The sequence below is a fragment of the Haemaphysalis longicornis genome, unplaced genomic scaffold, assembly GCF_048455015.1.
Source record: "Haemaphysalis longicornis isolate Haplotype H1 unplaced genomic scaffold, Haemaphysalis longicornis Haplotype H1 scaffold_7, whole genome shotgun sequence".
Taxonomy (NCBI): domain Eukaryota; kingdom Metazoa; phylum Arthropoda; class Arachnida; order Ixodida; family Ixodidae; genus Haemaphysalis; species Haemaphysalis longicornis.
The window spans coordinates 134,557,657-134,582,037 of record NW_027526422.1 but is presented as its reverse complement, the minus strand read 5'-3'; the positions used below and the strand labels follow the sequence as shown (position 1 = coordinate 134,582,037).

Below are 24,381 nucleotides of genomic sequence, written 5' to 3'. Positions count from 1 at the left end.
TACGATTAAAAATACCAAAAATTTGCATACCGTGTAACCCCCTGCATTTCTACAAAAATGCATAACTGGCGAACATTAATTCATCTTTTTTTTTCAATCTTTTTAATCTTGAATACTTTTTAACAGCGTAAATATAGATTATTGGTCAATCTGAATTTAGGGAAACGAATAAACAAGAAAAATTAAAAAATGAGCATTTTACAGAAATGATTTGATGGAATCAAAAATATTCATCTGATTCATCTTGTCCAAAAAAACAGAAGACTAAACGAAAATTCCAGCAACAGCACGTTGAAAATACGAAAAATAACAGTGAAAATGAACAAACAGTGTAACGCCATGCATTTCCACAAAAAATGAATAACTGGCGGAAGTAACACATTTGATCGTCATAATGAAGATAACTTTGCGACGACAATTACAAAAAACCTACAATTAACCCTTTGATGCCCAGTGTTGCTCAGGAGCAACAGCTCAAACAATATTTTTTTTTCTCTCGCACTTCGTGGTTTCTTTTACATTTAACATCATTTATCGACACGCAAAGGATCCGGGACCTTCAAATAATAAGGAAGAGAGGGCAGCAGGTACTTCCGCGTGCTAAAAAAATATTGTTTATGTGTGTCAACTCGCATCGAGCCCGGGTGGCTCAGTGGGCTAGGGAGAGGTAACCCTAATGGCGCAATTTCGTTGTGATTACAAATGATAGCAATACAAACTTTACGTTATGGTCTTCAGTTGAGCCATAAGTCATAGTGATCTAGGTATCCCTCTTGTTCAACTGATATATGGGCAGCCATTGCCCAGTGTTTTCCAGTGCCTAATGTGTCCCAGTGTCCGTCCTAATGAACCAAATTTTTATTTTCTGACTTCATATTTATGATGTTGGAAGTCCTTTTAGATCACAAAAACGTCTTACGCGCTCAAGCAAAAGAACAACGTTTTGGGCATCAAAGGGTTCAGAAAAATAGAACATAAAAATTTCACAATAAAGATTTCAAAAAATCAAAAATATGCATCTTCTACATCTCCATCAATAAACGAAGATAAAACCAGTCCTTCCATGCTTGACTCTGATAAAACAAAAAAAAAGCCGGCAAAGGAACGTTCCAAATACGAATAAAAATAGCGAAATTCAGCGAATTGTACAACGCGCTGCATTCCCTCAAAAATGCATACCGGTTGGAAGTAAGACATTTATTCATTATTATAGCGTCATCGGAGATAATTGGTCGAACAATATTTTTAAAGACGAAAAAGTACAAAAATAGAAAAATAAAACTTTTGCAAAAATTACCTCAGAATCGAAACTGTGCATGTCATGCATCTAAAAACCGAAGAATGAACAAAAAAGGGTCCGCAGAAGAACGTTTTAAGTTCGAATAAAAATAGCGAAAAGGATCAAACCTTGTAACAGCCAGCATTTTCACAAACATACATAACTGGCGGAAGTAACACTTTAATAGCTTAATAGCCGGAATGGAGACAACTTGTAGGACAAAACATTAAAAAATCAAAAAATAAGAAATGATACAATAATCATGAAAATGATCTCCCAAAATAAACATATACATCTCATGCATCTCCACCAAAATTGAAGCATAAAAAATAGAAGTCCGCCAAACAAGAAAAAACTCTCCAAATACGAATAAAAAAATGGCGAACCATGTAATACTGCATTTCCAAAAAATGCACATATGACGGAAGTAACACTTGTTTTAGCACAATAGCGTGAATGGCTCTCCAAATAGGAATAAAAAATTGCGAAAATGGCGAACCATGGATTACTGCATTTCCAAAAAATGCACATTGAAGTAACACTTCTTTTAGCACAATAGCGTGAATGGAGTTAATTGGTCGCACAGAATTTTGAAAAATAGGAAAATGACAGAAAAACAAAAAAATTACAAAACCGACCTAAAAAATAAAAAATATGCATCTACTTATCACCCTTTAACGGAAGAATTAGCGAAAAAAGTCGGCAAAATAACGTTCAAAGTACGAGCAAAAAACAGCGAAAATGGTGAACCATGCAACGCCCTGCGCTTCCGCAAAAATTGAAATTTGGCGGATGTGACACCTTTAATCGTGTTAATCGCTTCAATGGAGATAATTCGTCGGAAAGATTTTTGAAAAAAAAAAAAGAACAGAAAGTAAAAACAAATAGAAAACAAATTTTTTAACAAAAATGTCCTGACAAAATCAATACAATGCCTCTTATACATTCTCGCAACACCGAAGACTACACAAAAACAGTCTGCAAAAGAATATTCAATGTAGGAATAAAAAATAGTGCAAATGGGGAACCGTCTAACGCCTTGCATTTCCTAAAAAAGGCAGATTTGGCTGAAGCAACACCTTGAAGCTTTGTAATACCGTAAATGGAGATAATTGGTTTGACAGAATTCCGAAAAAACAAAATATAAAAAAACGCAACCATAAAAATTTTGCAGAAATGGTCTCACTAATCACAGATACCCACCTTATACATCTCCTCAGAATACCAAATAATAAACGAGGAAAGACTGCAAAAGAACATTGCAATAACGAATACAAAATAGCGTAAACTGACCAACTCTGCAGTACGCCTTGCATCTTCGCAAAAAAGCATAATTAGCGAATTATAGGTACTTCATCCCTATACTTGTAAAAATTTATATCATTGGCGAAAAGAAACAAAACAAAACTTAGAGGGAACAAAATATTTCAGCGTCTTTCACTATTCATAGCCATATTCGGATGTAAAGAACTCACACTCTAGGCAGGGAGAATCGGGATACTACGCATCAGTACAGAATTTTCTGAATTTCTGCAGATTTTTTGGAGGCTTTTTTCGTCCTCCTTCGCACGCACTTTTACTAGTGCCTCGGAACACGTACCATCGAACTGGTGGAAAAAATAAAGAATTCTCGCGCTGTTGTGTGATAGTGATGCTACTAATGTAAATAGTTTTTTTGTTATCAAGAGCGGTGCAATAATACTCTGGAGCGGCGCAGAAGCTACGGTGATCGTTGTGATTTGCAGACAGCAGAACAATTGCCATTTACAAGAAAACATTCTCTCATCTTTATGTACACAACATAAACAATGAACAACTGTTCTATATGTCGGAGTTTAAAAATCTCTATTGGACACTATAGTCTTTCTTGGGCTACTTAAACGCAGAAATTTTGGTCTCTCTGTCTGTCTGCCTGTCTGCCTGTGACTCGATACCGCCACCCGGCTAAAGTGAAACAGGAGCTGCAAAATAGGCTTATATACTGACAGGCAAATCTAAACGTCTAATTCCGGTGTCAATGTTCATACTTGTCAACATCGTTGAAGAATAAAACATTACGCAAATATAAGGCAGAAAATGAATATATAAGTGATATTTGCAGTGTTCCTTTATTTAAAAATTTATAAATGCTCGGTTTTTGCGATAGCAAATAAATGCTACATCAACTGCAGAAAACTGTTGCCTGCTTTTGCCTGCGCTACTATAGCTCGTGGAGGCATTTCAGAAATAAAACGGCAAGAGCAACGAAAGGTTGCGGTAGGTTAGTTCAACCTTCCGCTTCTAACGGTCGTGCAGTAGGGCAACGTGGTTCTATAAACGTTGTAGTAGGGTGCCTCGATTTACGCGTGTCTCGGCCGTATGGGGGCGCTGCCATCAAGGCACCCGACTTGGATCAGGGGAAGGCGGTAAATTTAGATTGACTTGAGCAAACCTCTAGCGTGTTATCTTGGGAGGAACGAGACGGGACAGGAAGAGCATGAGAGGTGAGCTGGAGAGAGAAGGGAGGCATTTACTTGGCAAGGCGCCAGTCGACTATCGTCTTTTGTCGATGTTTGCAACGAAAGGAGCAGATAAGCTGCCATTTTTTGAACCCCTAGTGTATCCTTTGGTGCTCAAAACAATGATCGGTCATATCGTCGTCGTATGGTTAAGCGGTGTCCACAGGATGTCCTGACGGGTGTACAAAGGCTGGAATTTATTTTACCTCAAACGAAATATCGATGTTGCAAGAGCATTTCAATGGGAATGTTATCATCATATTTAAGGTCTTCCTCTTGTTTGCCTCTCCTGCTGTATTAAAAAATCTTTGTGGCCCATTGTTATGAATTTTGTGAACTGTTGGTATTAGTGAGTTTTTCACAAAGATTACTGCTCCAGGAAACTCGTGCGTGGCCTGCGTTTACGAAACTCCGTCTGGGATTCTTGCTTCAGTCCGGTGAACATGGATTACTTTGTTTACCTTATCGTTGTGACATGGCTATGTGCATCCTTCCGGTTAGCGTGCACAAAAAAAAAAATCGCCGCGTATCCTGTAACTATGTTGAAAATATCGTCGCAAGATGATACTGTTCTGCCGCCCACGCCACGTTATTGCTTCTCTTCTCTTTCCTGAGCACCTCTCGCAATCTTTCTCTCCCGTATCTCTCCTGCCGTGATAAACACAGTAGAAATTGGCTCATGGTAATTTGCCTTTGCCGCGTTGCACTGTTCGCACGTCATATACTGGAAGCTTTTTTTATTTTTGGATTTATTGGAATGCTGCACCCAGGAGGCCCCCTGTGTGCCCTTCTTAATTTTGGGAGAAAAAAAAACATTTTTTCAAGTGGTGTTTTTTAATTTGCTATCGCGAAAATTATGCAGCCGTGCATTTTTGTTAAATCAGTATTGGAAATATCCTTCTTTTTAGGTTTTGCCCAAATAAGCGTATTTGTTTCTTTTTATTCATCAATGTTGTCAAGTATGAACACTGCCACGGCATTTAGTAGTTCGGAAATGTTTCGGCTACATAAACGTCTTGTTCAAAAATCCTTTAACTTTTGGTCGGACATCTGAATCGAGGTACAGAGAGGCAGATGGACAGGTGTACAGAACTTACAGACAGACCAACATGCTCTCGTTTATGTAGCCCAAGCAAGATTACGGTCTTTAAAGTCATTATTACGACCCAATTCACAATGCTACACAGAAGCTCCGGTTAAAATTCTGGGAGTTTGAATCGGATTCATCTCTTTGCGTCCTCACTTTCCAAATCTTACGTTATGAAAACATCTTTTCGGCAAACTCGCAGTTTCCCAAACCGAACTTCAGACTATAGTTAATTTGAAGAGAAAAAAAAAACAGCTGGGGCACCTTTGCTCTAGTGGCGCGCAGACTGGGCACACAGCGTTGCTGGCGGCCGCGCCTAGCTTATTCTTATTTCGGATAAGTTGATGCGTGGTTGTACTTGTAGACTCGGCCAAGTTTTGTGTGCGGTTAGGCTTCGAGGCTCGGTCAAGTATTCTGCGTGGTGTCATCGCTAGCGCCCCAAAGAACAATGAACACTCAGTCATTAAAGTACGTACAAGACACACATTCCCACCGGCTTTGCAGTGAAGCTCCAAGAGTGACGAAGGGCGCAGCAGGACAACGTTTGCTGAAATTTGTGAAATCGTTTCGTCTTGCCTCATCTGGCGTGTGTAACGCTTGTTGAGAAGTTTACTCGCGTTATCGTTTCTCGGCCTTTGGCTTCTTTCATTTTGGGTTACGCTTCTTTGCATCACCAAAATTGCTCCACTCTTCGCAACAAGCGATAGACCGAGTCACCCGACGCGTTTCCAAAACCGTGCTTGTACTAGTTGTATCGCAGCACCACGAGGCTGCGATACGAGTCCCGCCCGAGCGCGCCGAGCCAAAGCTACTGTAAAGTTGCGGTGCCGGCGCGGCCGATGACGTCACCGTTCAGTGAGGTTTTCTTGCGCACGTTCGCCTGCCCAACCACCATCTTAAACAACATCGCTGTTAAAAAGTGCTGGATGGGGGAATTACAAACTATCTAGAGTGCGGTTTCTGCGTCTCCTCGGCGTCCATTGGGAAACAAACCCTCAGAGTATGTGTACACGCACCCTCTAGCACTTAAGGGGCGTTAACGTAGTAAGCATTTCTGAGGGTTCGAAAAGATGCTTCTCCTTTTGTTTTGAAGTGAGCGCGTTCATAGATTGTTATCACAGCACATACAAGCCTTCCAGATGTTAAATTTCGACCCCCAAATCAGTCTTCGATTCACAGGAGAGAGACTAGGTAAGGTAACAGCATTCTGATAGCTCCTTCTTTCGAAGTTTTTTTAATGCCTTTAAAAAGTGGCGTGAATTTGGGTACTCTGAAACAAACTGGTTCGTATCGAGTCAGTATGAAACATTTCATTGTTTTGCTTTATTTCTTCTTTGCATCCGTCGCAGGTTCTCCGAGCTCACCAAAACACTGACCAAAGCGCTGTTTTGAGAGCCCTTCAAGAGCACTCCGTCAGGCTGGAGCCTTGTATGCCTCAGGACACAAACTATCCGGAGTTGCTAACCACCCACGTTGAATGGGGCCCAAAAAGCCTCACGGAGCACAGCGCATCCGCAAGAACACCTGACGGCACTAGAGAAAAGGTTCACCCCAGCAACAGAGAAAGCTTATTCCTGTAAGATAGTTGCGTGGAGTGGGGAGGACTGCATTTTATAATAATTCATCAAATAAAATAACAAACCATGTCCGCAATTTCAAGTGTGCTTAAGTGTCCATGAGCGAAACGTAAGCGCAAACTGACACAGGGACGAGAAAGGGAAACGGCTTTAAAGGGAAACGAGGCGCTGGTGTCGTTTGCCTTTGTCGTCCCTGTGTCAGTTTGTGCTGAAGTTTCGCTCATGGATTTTCACGAAGTAGCTCGTATCTCTATTTTGCTGCTTACGTATCAGCACGAAAGACAATACTGCATTCGTATTGAAGGCACGTAAGTAAACATTGCTGCCCCAAAGAATTATATAACCGTGGGCCATAAGTGCCCTTTTCTGCGAAAATTTAAAGCAGTTCCATTAAACGGGAGAGCTGTCAAGTACGGAGCAGGAATTCGCCAAAGGTGTTGTGGCGCCCTCTCTCGACTAGTTGCAGTGTCAGCCTGGCACTGAAACCGAAAGTAGTCAAGAGAGGGCGCCACAGCCACTGCAAATACCTATAAACAGGCCTCTCAAGCTTGGACGTTCCCTGGTTTCCCTATAGGCGGCGTAAAAATCGACACCCCACGTGACCAACCTACAGCGCTGTTTTCGACCATCAAGTCCACCAGACGGCGCAAGCGAAAGGTTACTTTTGGTATAGAATACAAAACATTCATTCCGTGACTCAAAGAGCCAACACAGTTCGCTTACAATGTGTTGTTTAAAAATATTATTAACAAGTTCCGCATCAAACATCTGTTGAGCAAAAATGTACGCAACTTTTTACGAACAGCCGACTGGTGCACCACCTCGTTTCTGAATTCGCAACCACAAAGCCGCCAATTCAAATTGAAACCGCTGCAACGGCCCACCGTTTCTATGTGCGCGGAACACTGTTTTCGTGACTGTTATTGCTGTTATGTGCTTTTGCGTCCATCAGTTGTTGAGAGGACTGGCAAAACACGGGAATTGAGTGCTTGTGGAGTGACAAATGTGGGAAATTCCGCATCGGAAGACAGCTGTCGAGGCCAGAATATTTGATTCTTCTAACAGAAGGTGAGTGTTATGCACTCCGCTAGAAAGACGGTGCAAACGAAACCGTTGTCGCCGTCAATACCTCATTTGTGCCCTTCGTTCGAAATCTTAGCGCAAGTGAACGAGTTGTTATGGCAAAAAAAAAAAAAATGTTGTCACGAAAGCGACGTACAATTGCAGCGATCGAAATGAAATGATGTCCTGGCCTCTGTAAACTTGCGGATGTCAATAAACGATTTGTTCTCACTTGCTGCTCGCTGTGGTCTGTGCCAGTCGAGGCCATCTGGTCACCTGGCGTAACATCACTTCACTAGCGCGGCGCAAGTAAACACGCGGCCAGCGTGCCAGCCATGAACCAGCAGGAGCAGCCACGGCCGGACTCGACGCTCCTTTCGCGCGCGGGAGGCGGAGAGTCGAGTCCGGCAGGGAGCAGCGAGCCGGCGGCCGCCGTGCGAGGGCAGCCATGTTATTAAGGAGCTCAAGCGGCCTGTGCAGAAAGCATCCGCCATGTTTACAAAGCCGTGTTTACAGCGCCATCAAGCGGGCATACTCGGTAGTTCACGACGCCGCCACTATGCTTTTTCTGGCACTACAGGCAAAGCTAGACCTTTGCTTCTCTAAAATCCTCCCTGTTCTGTGCTATAAAGATACACTGGGTGGACTTGTCAATAGTTTGGTGTGACTCGTGCATTAATTCATGACTTTTCCCGTATTTTATATTATTGTGTACTTATTTCAGGCCGAGCAACGTCAGCCTCCGTGGTAACGGCGAAGCGCAAAGATTACAGCACACTCTTTGTTTATGAGGAACGTGTGCTTCTGTGGCGCAATGGGATTAACATCGGCTTCATAACGCGAGGGACCGAAGTTCGATTCCGACTAGGGGAAGCGGTGATCTTTTTGAAGCGTCTGTTTTGGTGCGCTTGCTTGCTTCGCTGCGAATCTCACCGAAAGACGATTGTCGTCTGCCGCTTCTGGCACGTAACCCGTTCGTCGCTCTTCGGTACCACCCATCACGGTCTTACCCTCCCTGTCTCATTCCTCTCTTGATGAATTGAACGCAGATTTGCTAAATGCAATTCGATTTTCCCGCTTTCGCAGCGCACGCGCATGCTGGGACTGCTGCCATACCTTTCTTTATCTTTTGTTTCTAGTTCTGCCTGAAAATAACACGAGTGGGTGTTATGTTCTTTTCGTGTTTGCTGCCATCTCGCACGTGCTGGAGCTTTCCTGCACCATTTTGAACAGACCTGTTTTTTCTTCCACGGCATTTTTTCATTACTTACTACAGTAAAAACCAACCCAACGAGCATTCCGAACTAAAAAAACGCAGGGACTGCCGGTTAAGTACATATATACTTCCTGAAATGTACCTGCAGTTTTCTTTGCGATAAATAATGGGAACATATATGACCAGTGCCAGCGGGTCAAGAAGTTTTGAACGGTTCCACCTCTTTTAAAACTTTTTATTAGACTTTTAGCCTGAGGGCTGAATAAAGGGTCCAGTGGGTAGCTAGTCGTCCGTCTCGGCGGCGCTTTTTTATGTAGCACGCGTAGCAAAACCGCCGCGCCATTTCACCCGACAGTTCGCAACGAAGTTTGGATCGTTCTTCTGGGCGGGCAAAACAGAAACAGTGTCACGAGCGCTGCTGAGGCTGCCCAAGTCAATGGGTGGTTTTAGTCTGCCTTGTTTGCAAACCATGAGCAGCGTGCTGGCGGTATAGGGCAGTGATCGACCTTGTGGACTGAGACGAGTACCCAGGAAAGGCGCTGCTCCAGTACTTTCTGGGAACTTCCCGGTCATTATTTTATGACGCGCACATCGCCGGACCTTCAGCTGAGCAGCCGCCGCCATTTTACGCGTACGTTATAAAAACATTGCGAAATCTCCAGTCTTCCTTGCCAAGCATAAGTTTTAGGGAAAGTACGGCAAGTGAAGTGTGCGAAAAATTGGCAATAACCCAATTAGACAACCAACAGATAGGAAGGTCACGCGGTGTCCGGTGGCATCAGCTGACTTCGGCGGCACTTCCGGCTGATGTTCGGGATTTCGGATGGTTGCGTGGCTGGGAAGTTCTCCCGACGTGTGATCGTCTAGCGAGATTCGGCGTTGTGCGTTCCGCACGGTGTCCGCACTGCGGCCACACTGAAACATCAGAACATGCCTTGTTTCACTGTCGTGTAGCGGCAACGTTCTGCACTATATTAAGCAGGATGTTCGGACTCACACTTCGAATGAACACTCGTTCAAATGATGTGTTGGTCAACTTTCTGATGTGCGCTGGTGCTTTTGCTCTGTGGAGAAATCGTGGTGCTGCATGTCTTCGAGCCCGGCCGCAACGGGCAATGTTCCCACTGCTGTGGCGTGTCCGGTCGATTCTGATGAGTCATTTGGAGCATGAGTTGGCAGCTCTAGGGGAAGAAGCCGTCCTCTTGCGTTGGTCTACGTGCTTTATAGTGGTCAGGAGTAACATCCTGAGCGTTTCTCTAGTGCCGTACTGAGCTGAGTTAGTTTATGAGCTGTTTTTCTGAACACTGGTGAAGTTTGTGTGACTTGATTTGTAGTGGCTTGTTAACCACGCCAAAAATTTTGTGCAGTGTGTATAATGACCATGTTACATGCAGACTGATTGGATAATTTTCTGTTCTTAGGGCAGCGCTGTTATCACTAGTCGCTGCGCCCTCATATGTGGGTTATAATAAATTCTCTTTACCCCCCCCCCCCCTCTTTCGAAGCTTTGGCGTAGTTCATTGTTCATTGGGCGTAGGAGTAGTCGGGCGCACTCTCGTGCGTCCTTACTACTGCGCAGCACGTGGCTCTTCAATCGTCGTTTCATCGTGCTTCGTGTTCTTGGCGCTCTCTTTCGTTTCCTGCGGGGCGACCCTACGTTTTGCGTTGGGTAGCCCCCCCCCCCCCCCCCCCCCTGTGCTTCTGGACGCTCTCCGCCACCTTGCTGCCCGTCTCCTTCGTCTCGCCGTCCAAGATGGCCTCTATGCAACCCGCTGCCGTGAAATACCGGCCACTAGTCCCCAAGGCGCAATGCTTCAAGCTTGATGCCCCCAAGGATGCTTCCGTTGACGACATCATTGATGCCATCGAAGACGTCGTCGGTCCCCACGGCCTCAAGGGCCTCGAGCACCAAGGAGGCATGAATTTTTGTGCCGCGGTTTCGTCCGCTGCTGCAGCTAAGACCCTCAACGAGGGTGGTGCCATCGTCGTGAATGGCACTTCGGGCCCCGTTACATGCATAGGTCCTGAGATCGTGTACGTCACCATCTATCGTTTCCAATGGTACATGAACGACCAAGATCTGGGAGCAGCCCTGTCGCCCTACGGCAGGGTGCTCAGCGTGCACTACCCCAACTTCAATGGTCGGCCGCGCATTGAGAACGCCGTTCGTCTCGTTCGTATTGAGATGACGTCACCCATTCCAAACTTCCTGTCTGTGCGAGGATACAAGGTACAGTGCGAGAACCGGGGCGTAAAGAGAGTGTGCTCTCGGTGTGAACGCGAGGGCCACAACCGCTCCGACTGCAAGACGCCGTGGTGTCCTCGGTGCGAGGCCTTCGGACACGAGTTCGACTCATGCTCAGCCGTGTGTCGCCGCTGCCGGGGAGACCACGCCACGGCGGACTGCCTGCGGCCGCGGTCTTACGCAGACGCAGCGAGTGAGTTTCCCGAGCTTCCTCGCGGCGCCAACGAGGCTTCGCAGGCGACTTCATCCCCGCGACAGACCCCACCCGAGGACATTCCTTGCAGTTCTGTGCCTTCGAGCAATGACGACGCCTCTAAAACCACGACAAGCGTTGAAGAAACGCCGATGGATGACGTTGAATCATTGCCCGCACTTGACAGGGACACGTCAGCAACCAACGAGCTTGCTAGTCAACCCACTGCAATGAAAGCGGACAGCTCATCCACCGATGATTCCTTCTCCCCGGCCAGCTCTTCGGAAGTCGACACAGAAGAAGAAAGCTCAGCGGATCAGCGTAAGCAGCCATCGTTGTCCAAGCCTGTGGATCAAACACACGTTCCAGCGGCCAAGGCCCGAGGTGCCCGCAACCGAGGACTCCGCGTTCCCTTCAACGAGGACGACGCCAAGCCCGCCCGCGGAGAAGCATCCAAGCCCTACCACCGTGATGCGACGGCGGCAAGTCTCCCGGCTGGCCTCGCACGACACCAGGACGACGCCTCGCTGCCTACCGACCCACTTGTCTTGACCAAGCAAGCTCTCTCAACACAGTACAAGGACCCGCGCCTGATTAACCGGATTAGCCAGGTTGCGGACTCGTGTGGACAGCAAACGCGAACTTTCATCGGCAACCGACTCGGATCACACGGCAGACATAAGTAAGAAGCTGTGTCTGCCTATTTCTAACGCCAGTCCAGACTTGCAATTGAAGGGGCATCAATGGGTTTCGCAGCCTTTATTAACCTTCTTTTTCAACCGGCGCCCTTGCTATTGGTGCCCAAGGGCGATGATTCTCGCTGGCGAGCAGGGGAACACAAATTGCGTATACAGGCTTCGCGAAATTTCGTTGATGCCTCTTTCATAGCATCGTTCCTTATTTTGTTTTTCGTTTGCCCCAGCGGCTATCATTGGGTCCCTTCTGGTTGTTGCTCCGTTCCGGGGTCGCGTGACATCGTTCCACGTTGCACACGGCCCCTATCGAACCACCTATATAGTTGCTCCGTGCTCGCGTGCCGCTCATGTCACGTGCCATAAGTTTTGTTCTATTTTGCGGCTCACGAGGTGCGTTCGCTACGCCAAGCCCAAGGAGCTCGTGGTATGTTCGGCGTGCGAGTCGATCACTGAGCTCAGTGGAGAAAGAAAGGAACATGAACGCTAAGTAGCGCCTTAACCTTTTATGCTAGTGCACTTTCTTTCCTTGAACGCCGAAGGCTTTCGAAACCAGGATAAGCAGTGGGAGGTTATGCACTTTGCTCGAGCGCGAAACGTTGATGTTCTTTCCTTGCAGGAGTGCAATTTTCGCACGCCTCGAGATGTTTCCCTGTTTAAAGAGCGCTTCTGTGCTGACGCTTTTTTTACATTGTCGAACTCGCCTACCTCAGGAGTTGGCGTAATATTTTCGTGACCCAGTTTGCGCCAAAAAGCACATGTCACCTTTGGGTTTGACGGCCGAACGATCGCGGTCGATTTTTACCTTCTTTCTCGCCGAGTACGTGCTGTAAACGTGCACGCGCTGGCACAGCGTCACCTTTCTACAGATTTCTTTGCATCGCTGGATGTTTCCTTACTCGACAGTTACCCACATTTTTAGTGGGTGATTTTAACTGCGTTTTAGACCCTGTTCGAGACCTTCGGGGGCCGGGTCAGGGAAGACCGTGGCGCGGTGCGTGCGCTATTGGTGACTTGGTAGATAAATGTAGACTGAGTGACGCTTGGGTGCAGACCCACGGCGGCACCTTCGCTGCAACTTGGGCGAGAGGAGCGTCCGCCAGCCGGCTGGACAAATTCTATCTGCCCCCAGAAATCAGTCGATGCCTCGAAAGCTGCGAGGTGCTGGTGTTTCCGTTTGGCACACCTCGTATTTCCGACCATTCTCCCGTCTCCGTAAAGCTGGTGCAACGCGGAACCATCTCCAGCCATGGCATGTGGCGTATGGATATCTGCCTGCTAGCGGATCCTGATAGCGTTGCTTCTCTTAAGGACCAGCTGAAAACCGGGCCGCAGAGGAACGAGTGGGAAGACTTGAAGTCGAGTTGGCGCAAGATACTTACGGAGGCGGGACGCAAACGTAAAGCGCGCATCTCACGAGAACTGGATGAGGCTTTGAGGAGGTTGCGCATCATAAAGAACGGGCAAATGACATTTGCCATGCGCGACTATGAGGGTCTATTGAGGGCGCGCTACGAGAGGCTTTTGTGTGAGTCGTCTACCGCAGCGGGTCGCGCATTCGTGCAAGGCAGGCCTTTGTCAGACCCGTCGGCACTAAGGTATATTAGGGCAGGTTCGGTAGATGTCGTCGGTCGAGCGCACGTGCCCCATGTTGTGTTGCCGAACGGCGCGGCCAGTTCGCGTCCAGCCGACATAAGTGAAGTGTTCACTCACCACTTCAGGGAATTTTTTAAGGCGTCAGGAGAGCGCGAATCTTCCCCGGAATTTGAGGAGAATGTTCGCAACTTTTGCGGTGAGCTTCCACAAGTTTCCAGTTCCTTAGCTGACACTTTGACCGTTCCTGTCTCTTACGAGGAGCTGTGGGATGCAGTCGGAAGCATGAACCCGTCCTCAGCCCCGGTGCCAGACGGCACCCCATTGAGCTTTTACAAAGCCGTCTTTTCGTGCCTGAAGGACCCGTTGTTAGAGATGGTGAACGCCTTTTTCACCCATGGTGTGCGGCCACTTTCTTTTAAAGAGGGCAACATAGTCCTTATAACAAAATCTGGAGGGGAACCGTCAGACCCGCGAGCATATAGGCCTATTACTTTGCTGAATGCTGACTATAAGATCGTAGCCACCATAATTTAAAGGCGCCTCTCCTAAGTGTTGCCGCACGTAATGAGCCTTGCCCAGACATGTAGCGTGCCGGGGCGCTCTATTTTTTCGGCCCTGCCTCTCACCAGGGACTTGTTCGCATTCGCCACTCGAACAGGCATTCCAGGCTGCTTTGTATCGCTGGATCAAGCCAAAGCCGTTGATCGAGTGGAACATCGTTATTTGATGGCCGTCCTTCGCAGATTCGGCTTTCCAATGGAACTAATTACGAGGTTAAACCTCTGGTACCGTGGCCTCACTCCCCGACTCCTCGTAAACGGACAACTTAGCGCCCCTTTCTCAGTTGAGCGAGGGATCAGGCAGGGGTGCCCACTCTCCCCCCTATTTTTTGTCCTGGCAATCGACCCTCTACTTAGAGGCGTGGCGAACTGTCCTGGCATACGTGGCTTTCCCCTTCCCGGTCAGGCCCAGAAAAAAAAGTTTCAGCGTACGCAGATGACGTGTCCCTGTTTTTGCGGGACGACAGCAGCTTTACCGCGTTCTCACCCCTCTATTCCATCTACAGCAAGCTGTCTGGCGCGCAGTTAAACAGGGGTAAGAGTAAGGCACTGCGATTTGGAGCATTCACGTCAGACCTTTGGGGAGAAGTGGAGTGGATCGCCGCCGTCAAAGTCCTTGGTGTAAGGTACCACGCCTCAGGTGAGGTGGCGCGTGAGACATGGACGGGAATTGTGAAGAAGGCCAAAAAGCGCCTGTCGGTGGCTGCGCAATTTAAACTGTCCTTTACGGAGGGTAGCTTCGTAATTAAAGCATGCGTTTCTTCCGCTCTTTATTACGTTGCGCGCATAGCTCGTCCACCCCGAAATGTAGTGCGGAAGCTGGAGAGCAAGTTCTTCTCTTTCTTTTGGGGAGGAAAGACGGAGAGGGTAGCTCGGGATTTCATGCGGCTCCCAACCAGTATGGGGGGATACAGCCTTCCATGCATGTCGACAATGTGCAGCGTCCTGGCGTTGCGTAGGTTTGTAGATTTGACGCGAAACCCGGACAACATAGGAAGCAGCTTTTTAAACTACTTCCTGGGCACATCGCGAGGTGTGTTTTACAGTGACCCTTATATCGGCCCTTTGGCAGAGGAACCGCCGCCGTTCTACACCTATGTCACGAAAACCTTTCCAGAACTGTTAGCACAGATCCCCGACTTGGAAATTTCGGACATTGCCCCAAGCGAACTTTGCGAGCAACTTGCTGTGGCGGAACGCACTGCTGAGCAAAAAACGCGCTCTAAAAAGGCGCGCTGGAGGCATTAGACTTCTTCGGTCCTCCCAGCGGACGTCAAAGATTTCGGGTGGGAGCGTGGTTGGGGCGTTCTGCCCACTAGAGACCGCTTGAGAGCATGGGGCGTAACTCCGTCAGCGCGGTGCCCTCAATGCGGACAAAATTAAACTTTGCGGGGGTGCGGTCGGGGATGCGGTATGCGGAGGTTGTGGGTTCGATTCCCGCTTCCGGAAAAAAACGGCGCATTTTTTCTCGACTTGAATTTTCAATTGTTTATTCCTGCAAAAAAAAATGCAATCATACCTCATTCGGCACTATAAAACACTGTTAAAACGCCAAACAGCACTGGCAATAAGGACTGCAACTTTGATATGTGTCCATACGGAATCCCTCGTCCCGTACGTCTCTGTCCTACAAAATGCATTACGAGGGTTCTGGCTTCAGCAGTCTGAAATGCCTTTGGCTATCCCCGACTTCCGACCACGTCTTACGTGCGGCCGCTGGGAAAAGACGTTCTACGTCTTCCCGCGGTGGTCGAGGGGCGGCGCTAGTTGACCGGGCTCTGAGCAGTCGTAAATACAAAACCCCGCCGTATAGTCGAGAAGGGAGTCGCCGCGGAACTAGCTCAATGGTAGAGCACCGCACGCGTTATGCGGAGGTTGTGGGTTCGATTCCCGCTTCCGGAAAAAACGGCGCATTTTTTCTGGACTTGAATTTTCAATTATTTATTCCTGCAAAAAAAAATGCAATCATACCTCATTCGGCACTATAAAACACGGTTAAAACGCCAAACAGCACTGGCAATAAGGACTGCAACTTTGGTATGTGTCCTTACGGAATCCCTCGTCCCGTACGTCTCTGTTCTACAAAATGCATTACGAGGGTTCTGGCTTCAGCAGTCTGAAATGCCTTTGGCTATCCCCGACTTCCGACCACGTCTTACGTGCGGCCGCTGGGAAAAGACGTTCTACGTCTTCCCGCGGTGGTCGCGGGGCGGCGCTAGTTGACCGGGCTCTGAGCAGTCGTAAATACAAAACCCCGCCGTATAGTCGAGAAGGGAGTCGCCGCGGAACTAGCTCAATGGTAGAGCACCGCACGCGTTATGCGGAGGTTGTGGGTTCGATTCCCGCTTCCGGAAAAAACGGCGCATTTTCTCTCGACTTGAATTTTCAATTATTTATTCCTGCAAAAAAAATGCAATCATACCTCATTCGGCACTATAAAACACTGTTAAAACGCCAAACAGCACTGGCAATAAGGACTGCAACTTTGATATGTGTCCTTACGGAATCCCTCGTCCCGTACGTCTCTGTTCTACAAAATGCATTACGAGGGTTCTGGCTTCAGCAGTCTGAAATGCCTTTGGCTATCCCCGACTTCCGACCACGTCTTACGTGCGGCCGCTGGGAAAAGACGTTCTACGTCTTCCCGCGGTGGTCGAGGGGCGGCGCTAGTTGACCGGGCTCTGAGCAGTCGTTAATACAAAACCCCGCCGTATAGTCGAGAAGGGAGTCGCCGCGGAACTAGCTCAATGGTAGAGCACCGCACGCGTTATGCGGAGGTTGTGGGTTCGATTCCCGCTTCCGGAAAAAACGGCGCATTTTTTCTCGACTTGAATTTTCAATTATTTATTCCTGCAAAAAAAAAATGCAATCATACCTCATTCGGCACTATAAAACACTGTTAAAACGCAAAACAGCACTGGCAATAAGGACTGCAACTTTGATATGTGTCCTTACGGAATCCCTCGTCCCGTACGTCTCTGTTCTACAAAATGCATTACGAGGGTTCTGGCTTCAGCAGTCTGAAATGCTTTTGGCTATCCCCGACTTCCGACCGCGTCTTACGTGCGGCCGCTGGGAAAAGACGTTCTACATCTTCCCGCGGTGGTCGAGGGGCGGCGCTAGTTGACCGGGCTCTGAGCAGTCGTAAATACAAAACCCCGCCGTATAGTCGAGAAGGGAGTCGCCGCGGAACTAGCTCAATGGTAGAGCACCGCACGCGTTATGCGGAGGTTGTGGGTTCGATTCCCGCTTCCGGAAAAAACGGCGCATTTTTTATCGACTTGAATTTTCAATTATTTATTCCTGCAAAAAAAAATGTAATCATACCTCATTCGGCACTATAAAACACTGTTAAAACGCCAAACAGCACTGGCAATAAGGACTGCAACTTTGATATGTGTCCTTACGGAATCCCTCGTCCCGTACGTCTCTGTTCTACAAAATGCATTACGAGGGTTCTGGCTTCAGCAGTCTGAAATGCTTTTGGCTATCCCCGACTTCCGACCACGTCTTACGTGCGGCCGCTGGGAAAAGACGTTCTACGTCTTCCCGCGGTGGTCGAGGGGCGGCGCTAGTTGACCGGGCTCTGAGCAGTCGTAAATACAAAACCCCGCCGTATAGTCGAGAAGGGAGTCGCCGCGGAACTAGCTCAATGGTAGAGCACCGCACGCGTTATGCGGAGGTTGTGGGTGCGATTCCCGCTTCCGGAAAAAACGGCGCATTTTTTCTCGACTTGAATTTTCAATTATTTATTCCTGCAAAAAAAAAAATGTAATCATACCTCATTCGGCACTATAAAACACTGTTAAAACGCCAAACAGCACTTGCAATAAGGACTGCAATTTTATATATATATATATATATATATATATATATATATATATATATATATATATATATATATTACGGTAAGCAAGCAAGTACAGAAAGAGAACTTGGCGCCAAAGAAACGCGACAAAGGACGATCAATAGCCAGACCTAGCGAGAATTTTTGGTTGCAGAAGGCTAAAAACAAAATAAACCAAAAACCAAAATGAAGTACGGAAATTCGCGATGTCTGCCATATCGAATGATTTAGGCGATTGATTTAAAAAGGAAAAGGATTGGATCAAAAACTTAACAAAGCAATGAATGCAACGTGAGGCATATACCGGCTGTTCAAAAATAAGCTATGTGGTTTTCCTAAAATTAGGCACAGGGAGCCACGCGAAGATGACCTGTGCAAATAAGATATGTGGTTAGGGGGTTACAAAGTGAGATAACGATTTTCACTGTCAGCCACCCAAAACACTAAGTTGAATAAATAACTGTTTTTTGACTGCAGTAAGTGGACATGCTTGTATTGAAAAGTTAGAGGAAGTTACGTTTGTACACAGCATCGGTTTGAAGAATTTTTCAATCGTGTCCGTGGTCCGAGATATCCACTGCAAATTACATTTGTCGTTCGCATGATTACGCGGGCACGAGAGTTAGGGTCGCCGCAAAGCTCCGCCCTGGTGCGAAGCGGCTGTCGCGTGCGCGTTAGTTCTGACAACGGAGCGGTGGCATTGACAAAGACGACACTTTCCCCCTTCCCCTTTGGGCAGGCAAAATCAAGATATGACAGCGCAACATCCGCAACAGCCGCGTCACATCAGGGAGGAGCTTTGAGCCGATCCTAACTGCCCTGGACTCGTAATCATGCGAAGGACCATATAAATTTGGAGTAGGATGTCTCGGAGCACACGCACGCTATAAGAATTCTTACAACAGATACTGTGTAGAAACACGACTGCCTCTAAAGTTTCAATACAAACATACCCACTTACTGCTGGCTCCTAACAGTGATAATGATCATCTCACATTGTGTCACTCTGGCCACATAAATTATTTGCACATGTGGTCTTCGCCTGCCTCCCAGTGCCTAATTAAAAAAATCTTAAGGCTTCATTTTGCACACTCGGTATCGTCACAAAGATATATGTATGCCTGCGCCATACCGCGCTTAATAAAAACAAAATAAAAGTACAAATCTCGCTGTGAAGACACAACATCCCCGATGCAAACTTACTGTAGCATCGCGCATAATGTAAATGTGAAATAACTTCAACAGAGAATGACAATGAAAATCACAAATGGTATTTAACTACCAAATTCACAAAAGGTATATACAATTTTAGAGTGAAAGCTCTACCACATGGCATTTTTAGAGTGATTCATGGTGCTGAAATTACCTTCAGCCATCGGCACCCAAGCTACACCTTCCTTATCACTTAACTTGCTCCGAGTTGTGTCACTAGATAAGGTATAACAGTAGCGGCACTCAGGAACGCAAGTCAGCAACGGCGGCCGTTTTGTTGCTTATCAGTGTTGCAAGATTGCCGCTTTTATGGCCTCGCCGCTAACTTCTACCGTGGCGTTTGTTAAGAACACTGCCGAAGATACAGCAAAACGGCATTTTCGCAAGCACGTCTGCTGCTGAAATGCTGCTACACACGTTATCTTTAACTCGTGTTCGGAACAACGTCAGTCGCGCGCAGCCGCAGAGCCGGGAGGAAATGTCTACCATAGTTTACCGACTGAAAATGCACAAGGAACAAAATGGCACCGCTCATGAACCGTTGCAGTGTAAACAAATGTAACGTGATACGAAATGACCAATCACCATGGCGGCGGCACGGAACAATAAGAGAAAAGAGTATCAATACTCTGTAACCTTATCTAGCGGCACTAGCTCCGAGACTCTCTGCTGCGACAACACGTGGCACGGCTAGGGTAAAACGACTGTTTGACCTGTGCTTGATCATTTAGCGGCGGCTGCATAGCTGTGCGCGCGCTTCGGCGCAGGTGCACCATGTGACAAGGCGATGTTTTAACGGCTCTTCCGCCGGGGCTAGGTCCCTCGTGGCCGTATTACCAGTCTGTCATCCACTCCATGTGTTTCTCCTAATCTGGGTGAGGGGAGGATACCACAATGTTTTTACTTGTGACAATTGCTTCCAAGGATCGCTTCAACTAGAGGCGCGAGGGGGGGAGGGATTCAGAATGCGGGGCCCCTCTCACGATCGATTGCGCGCAGGCAGGGCTTTTTCCCGTGCAATCCAAACGAGGAATCAAATCATCCAATAGGTATTGCTATACGGCCGGCCGGTAAATGTCAACCAAAGGAAGAAAAATTACAAAACAGTGTTTGCATAGTCATTGCTTTCGCTCACAAAAACTGTTTAGAAGTATTACCATAAGCCATATTTTATAGTTCAGGTGATATTTATATCCCCTTAACAGTTAAAGGAATGGCTTCGTTTATAAATATAAAAAGCATCATATTCATTTGTAGATTTTAGGGCCTGGTTACTGGCAGACCAACGAAGACACCTGTTGAGGAGTTAAAAGTGGCTTTCCAGTGCCTGATAAGGATTGCATTGCATTCCACAGTAATGGTGTCTGCTGTTGGACTACCATTTGACGAGGCTTCTGATTATTTAGTCATTTGAAATGCTTCCCGGATAATTTCTGCATGGTTGTGTTGAGATGATATACTACATTCTGGCTTCATTTGCAGATTGGGTGGCCAGTTGCCAAGTGGACAATTTCCGTAGGGGCATGCAGGGCTCTCCACAAGGTGAGGGTTCAGAAGGAAGAGTAAGGTTCCTTCGGGGTTCCTTCCTTATTTCGAGGAGTGGGTGAGGAGTAATGGCAGCGGATGGGAGTATTTGCCTAGACACACAAGTGCTCCTTGTTATTCTGGTCATGTGTGCGCTAGCCGACAATTGCACACCGATACATTAAAATAAAACATTTAACACGTTTTTTTACCCGGTATAAAGTAAGCGAGCAAATGAACGTAAGTTGCGGCTAGAGTGCGAAAACTGTTACGTTACCCAGCGCATACATCTGCTCTTCTTGGTTTTACGGTCAGCAGAAGAAAACATTGTCTTAAGTCGGTGGGCCCATCGCGAAAAAAGTTTAGCACTAATTTGGAAATTAGAGCAGCACATTTCAGCGCATGCAAGTCAGAATGCAAATTTACTCGAGCCACCTGCTTTAGTACGTGGCTGAAAATGCCTCTTATCTTTATATTGGGTGAGTTCACAAAAAGCTTTTACCGACACACAAGTCATTAAAACGTGTAGACACGGAGTGCCCTGAAAACTATAAAAGGGTTGCAGTGTGTTCGTTCATGCCGTTAACATGTGTGCAAATGTTATATATTGGGAGTATTGGTTTAGAGTGACACACCGATTTCAGTTGAGTGACTGAGTTCCGAAAGGATGGACGTAAAACTTGAAGTGTTGCATCCTGTTTATGCGTGTGCAGATGGGTTGCGAAATGCGGTCGCTCATGATTTGGTTGCGTGTTGCAGCCTCCTGGGTGGCATGTTCGCCCTTCCACGGGTCCTCTACGCCATGGGCTCTGACGGTCTCATCTTTCGTGTTCTGGCCACAGTACATCCACGCCTAAAGACGCCTCTAATCGCAACAGCCCTAACAGGCATCTTTTCCGGTAAGTGAACTAAGGAAGGGGGAGATGCTGAAGTACATGAGCGAGCTAAGTCAGTATTTATTTGGTTTGTTAGGTTGCGGGCATAGTCTTTTCGCCTAATGGCGAATTCCATTGGGCGAACAGGAGCAAGTGGAGCGAGCTGCTCCGGTGGACTTCATGGGCTTGCTCCGTTAGGGTAACCACGAACTGCAACGTGCAGCCATCCAGCGGCTCGAGAGGGCCTTGGCTAGGCAAGAGCGAACGGAGGAAACTCCTAGTAGTTCGAGCCCGGCCGGCATCTCTTGAGGTCTAGCAAGACAGGGACCCCCTGCCCTGCGCGGTTTTTGGGGTGCTCCCGCACGCAGGAATTATGAATAAAGTCTTTTCTCTCTCTCTCTTCACGCTGCTCCGGGAGCAGTGAAAAGAGGGGGAGGGCGAGATGTCAAGAGTCATGTGACCAAACGTTTCCCTCGCTCGCTTGCCGGAGCATTTCGCGCGCTCGTGATGCCTACACGCAGTTATTCCTCGCCAGTTTTTCCAGATACGTGAAGGTGGTTTTGTGTCTGCCTTCCGCATGGCGACGAATGAAGAAGCCGGGCGGATGTTTATGTTCATGATAAAGGGGTCACCATCGTGTCTCCCAAAATTAGCTGGGAACGATAACAGCGTCCGCCGTCTTTTCCAGATACGACTCTACCTGCGATCGCTGTTCCGGCGGGGTGAACAGGTGCTCGAACATTAACTCATGCAATGTAAAATCCTCGTCGTCGTTGCTGCTGCTGCTGTCCGATGATGAACTTGCGCTTGAATCTGTGGTGCTTTCATCATCTAAAAGTAGCAGCAATTCCTTGACCAGACGGCAGCGCTTAGCTGCTGCCGTACGCACTTAGCGACTACCGCGGCTGCTGGATTCCGCCATTTTTCCTCCGCCACCCGGGGATAAAACCAGAAGTGACGCAAAAGAGGTCATGTGACTTCCTCGGCGTTCCCTGTTACTCCGCCGCTGGCGACGGAGCACCGAGAACTGCTCTCGGCTGCTCTCGGCGCCAAAAAAGCGCTTCTCATCGACCAATGAAACACAACGCCCCTGCTCCTGCCCGACCACTGGAAGACGTCAGAACTCGCTAGAGCACTTTGGGTGCAGTTAGCAGTGCTCCTGTTCGCCCAAAGGAAAGCGCTATAAGTGGTATTATGCGAAAGCATCGTCGGTTAAAGACCGAAAAAACTTTGTCGGTGCGGAGAAGTACCCTTCGACTGCCACGTGTCATGTGTCTTTAGTAATGTGATGCGGCTCAGAAATAAGATTGAAGAACCCCAAAAAGTGCGCTCTAAATCGTCACCATTGTTTAATAGCCAGAAAAATCACTGGAGGCACAGCGGAAGGGGGAAACGCGGGCATGCGCCAGAAATATGTTAGACGTAACCTTACGGTTTTTCAAGAAGGCACGGGGCTTCACTACGCGCCGTGCAGGTTTTTGCACTACGGCCGCTTCCACTGGTCTCGGTATCGACATCAACTGGTTTATTATGTATAGCTCCTTCGGCATTGGATGTGGTAGCAGTTGCTGCTGCAACCAAACCTCTGTGGGTAAATGGCAAACAAAGGTCACAAACGCACACCGCACACTTGGTTCATTTCATTTATTGAACTTTGAGGGCTTTACAAGATTGCAGAGAGGAGCGGGCACTGACGAACAGTGTACAAGAAAAAAACAACGAGCAAGGCACTGCAACATTTTAAAAATAAGAAGGCAACTAACATCAAAATGTAACTGTTTACAGTGTCAGAATGAAATAAAAAACAACTAACAAAAATCAACCTGTTACACTGTGAACACAATTAAATTATCAAGCGACGTTTTAAAACTCGTTGCTCGTTGATGGATGCAAGTGATCGTGGCTTTCATATTCTTGGAAATAAACGGACCTTGTCCTTCACAAACTATGGCTCAAGGCTGGAAGCAAAGCACCTGGAATTGTTGCAGGAACTAAGATAGCCTTATAGTTTTCGATTGCTTTCAGCCTCCGCTATCGTACATGTACATGTATGACTGACTGCCGTCACTGTGTGTTGCAGGTGTAATGGCCATGATGTTCAACGTGGAGGAGCTCGCCAACATGATGTCCATCGGAACGCTGCTAGCCTACAGCCTGGTTGCCGTGTCAGTGCTCCTGCTCAGGTGTGCAGAGAAGGTGCCTTTGATTTATTATGGTGCGCCGACAGCTGTGCAGATCTTACACGGAATACTTTTCCGTTGTGATAGCCGTGTGGTTGTAACCTTGTGGTTGTGGACAGCGGAATAGTTATGACACGGGTGAAGTACGGCGGCAGCATTGTGCTGCTATCACGGCGCACACATGGACGGAGGCGCGAGGCGTTCCGTCACACTTTTTCATTCATTTAAAATACCTCACAAGCGAGAGAGCATTGGGTAAGGAGGGTTACATGAAACGCTTTAAAAGAGCAAGCAGCTGACACAAGGCGTAATAGATATATGAACGAATAAGAACTGCAATACGCACAAACTGAAGGAAAAAAATTCGCGGGCACATTGTATAAAACAAGCGCCAAGAAATTCGTGGTTCACTACATACAAACCCAATCGACGAAGATATATAAAGTTTTCAGTGATATTTGGCGAGAAAAAAATCTGAAAGAATGAACATGTTTTGGGTATGCAGTGAACACGCGACACACATAAAGGAAACAGAAAACAAACAGAAAAAAAAACCGTTGAAAACCCCATGCCTCAGCACATATCAACGAACAGCTGGTTTTCCGGCAATTTGTAACCTGTTATCTGGGACACCCCTATCTCTGCAGAAACTATAGAGCCTGTGGGACAACCTAACAAGCGAGACCAAGGACTCATTGCCCTCTGGCGTTTCTTTACAGTGACGAAGATATGCGGACA

The 24,381-nt window shown here is 47.4% G+C and overlaps 2 protein-coding genes across 4 annotated transcripts in view; both read left to right on the top strand.

Moving 5' to 3' along the window:
• LOC144147021 (high affinity cationic amino acid transporter 1-like) overlaps positions 1-6,517 on the top strand; it is a 75,151-nt gene extending 68,634 nt beyond the window's left edge. For all 3 annotated transcript variants that reach the window (XM_077679041.1, XM_077679042.1, XM_077679039.1), the window contains one exon: positions 6,214-6,517. In XM_077679041.1, coding sequence (XP_077535167.1) covers positions 6,214-6,239 — 26 coding nt within the window. In that variant the 3' untranslated portion in view covers positions 6,240-6,517. The remainder of the gene's footprint in view (positions 1-6,213) is intronic.
• Positions 6,518-19,734: 13,217 nt separating this feature from the next.
• On the top strand, positions 19,735-24,299 carry LOC144146544 (cationic amino acid transporter 3-like). Its single transcript, XM_077678487.1, has 5 exons — positions 19,735-19,939; positions 20,547-20,606; positions 21,348-21,487; positions 23,544-23,659; positions 24,291-24,299. Exons 3-5 carry the CDS (start codon positions 21,361-21,363, stop codon positions 24,297-24,299), a joined length of 252 nt encoding a protein of 83 aa, XP_077534613.1. The 5' UTR covers positions 19,735-19,939; positions 20,547-20,606; positions 21,348-21,360.
• The last annotated feature ends 82 nt before the right edge of the window (positions 24,300-24,381 follow it).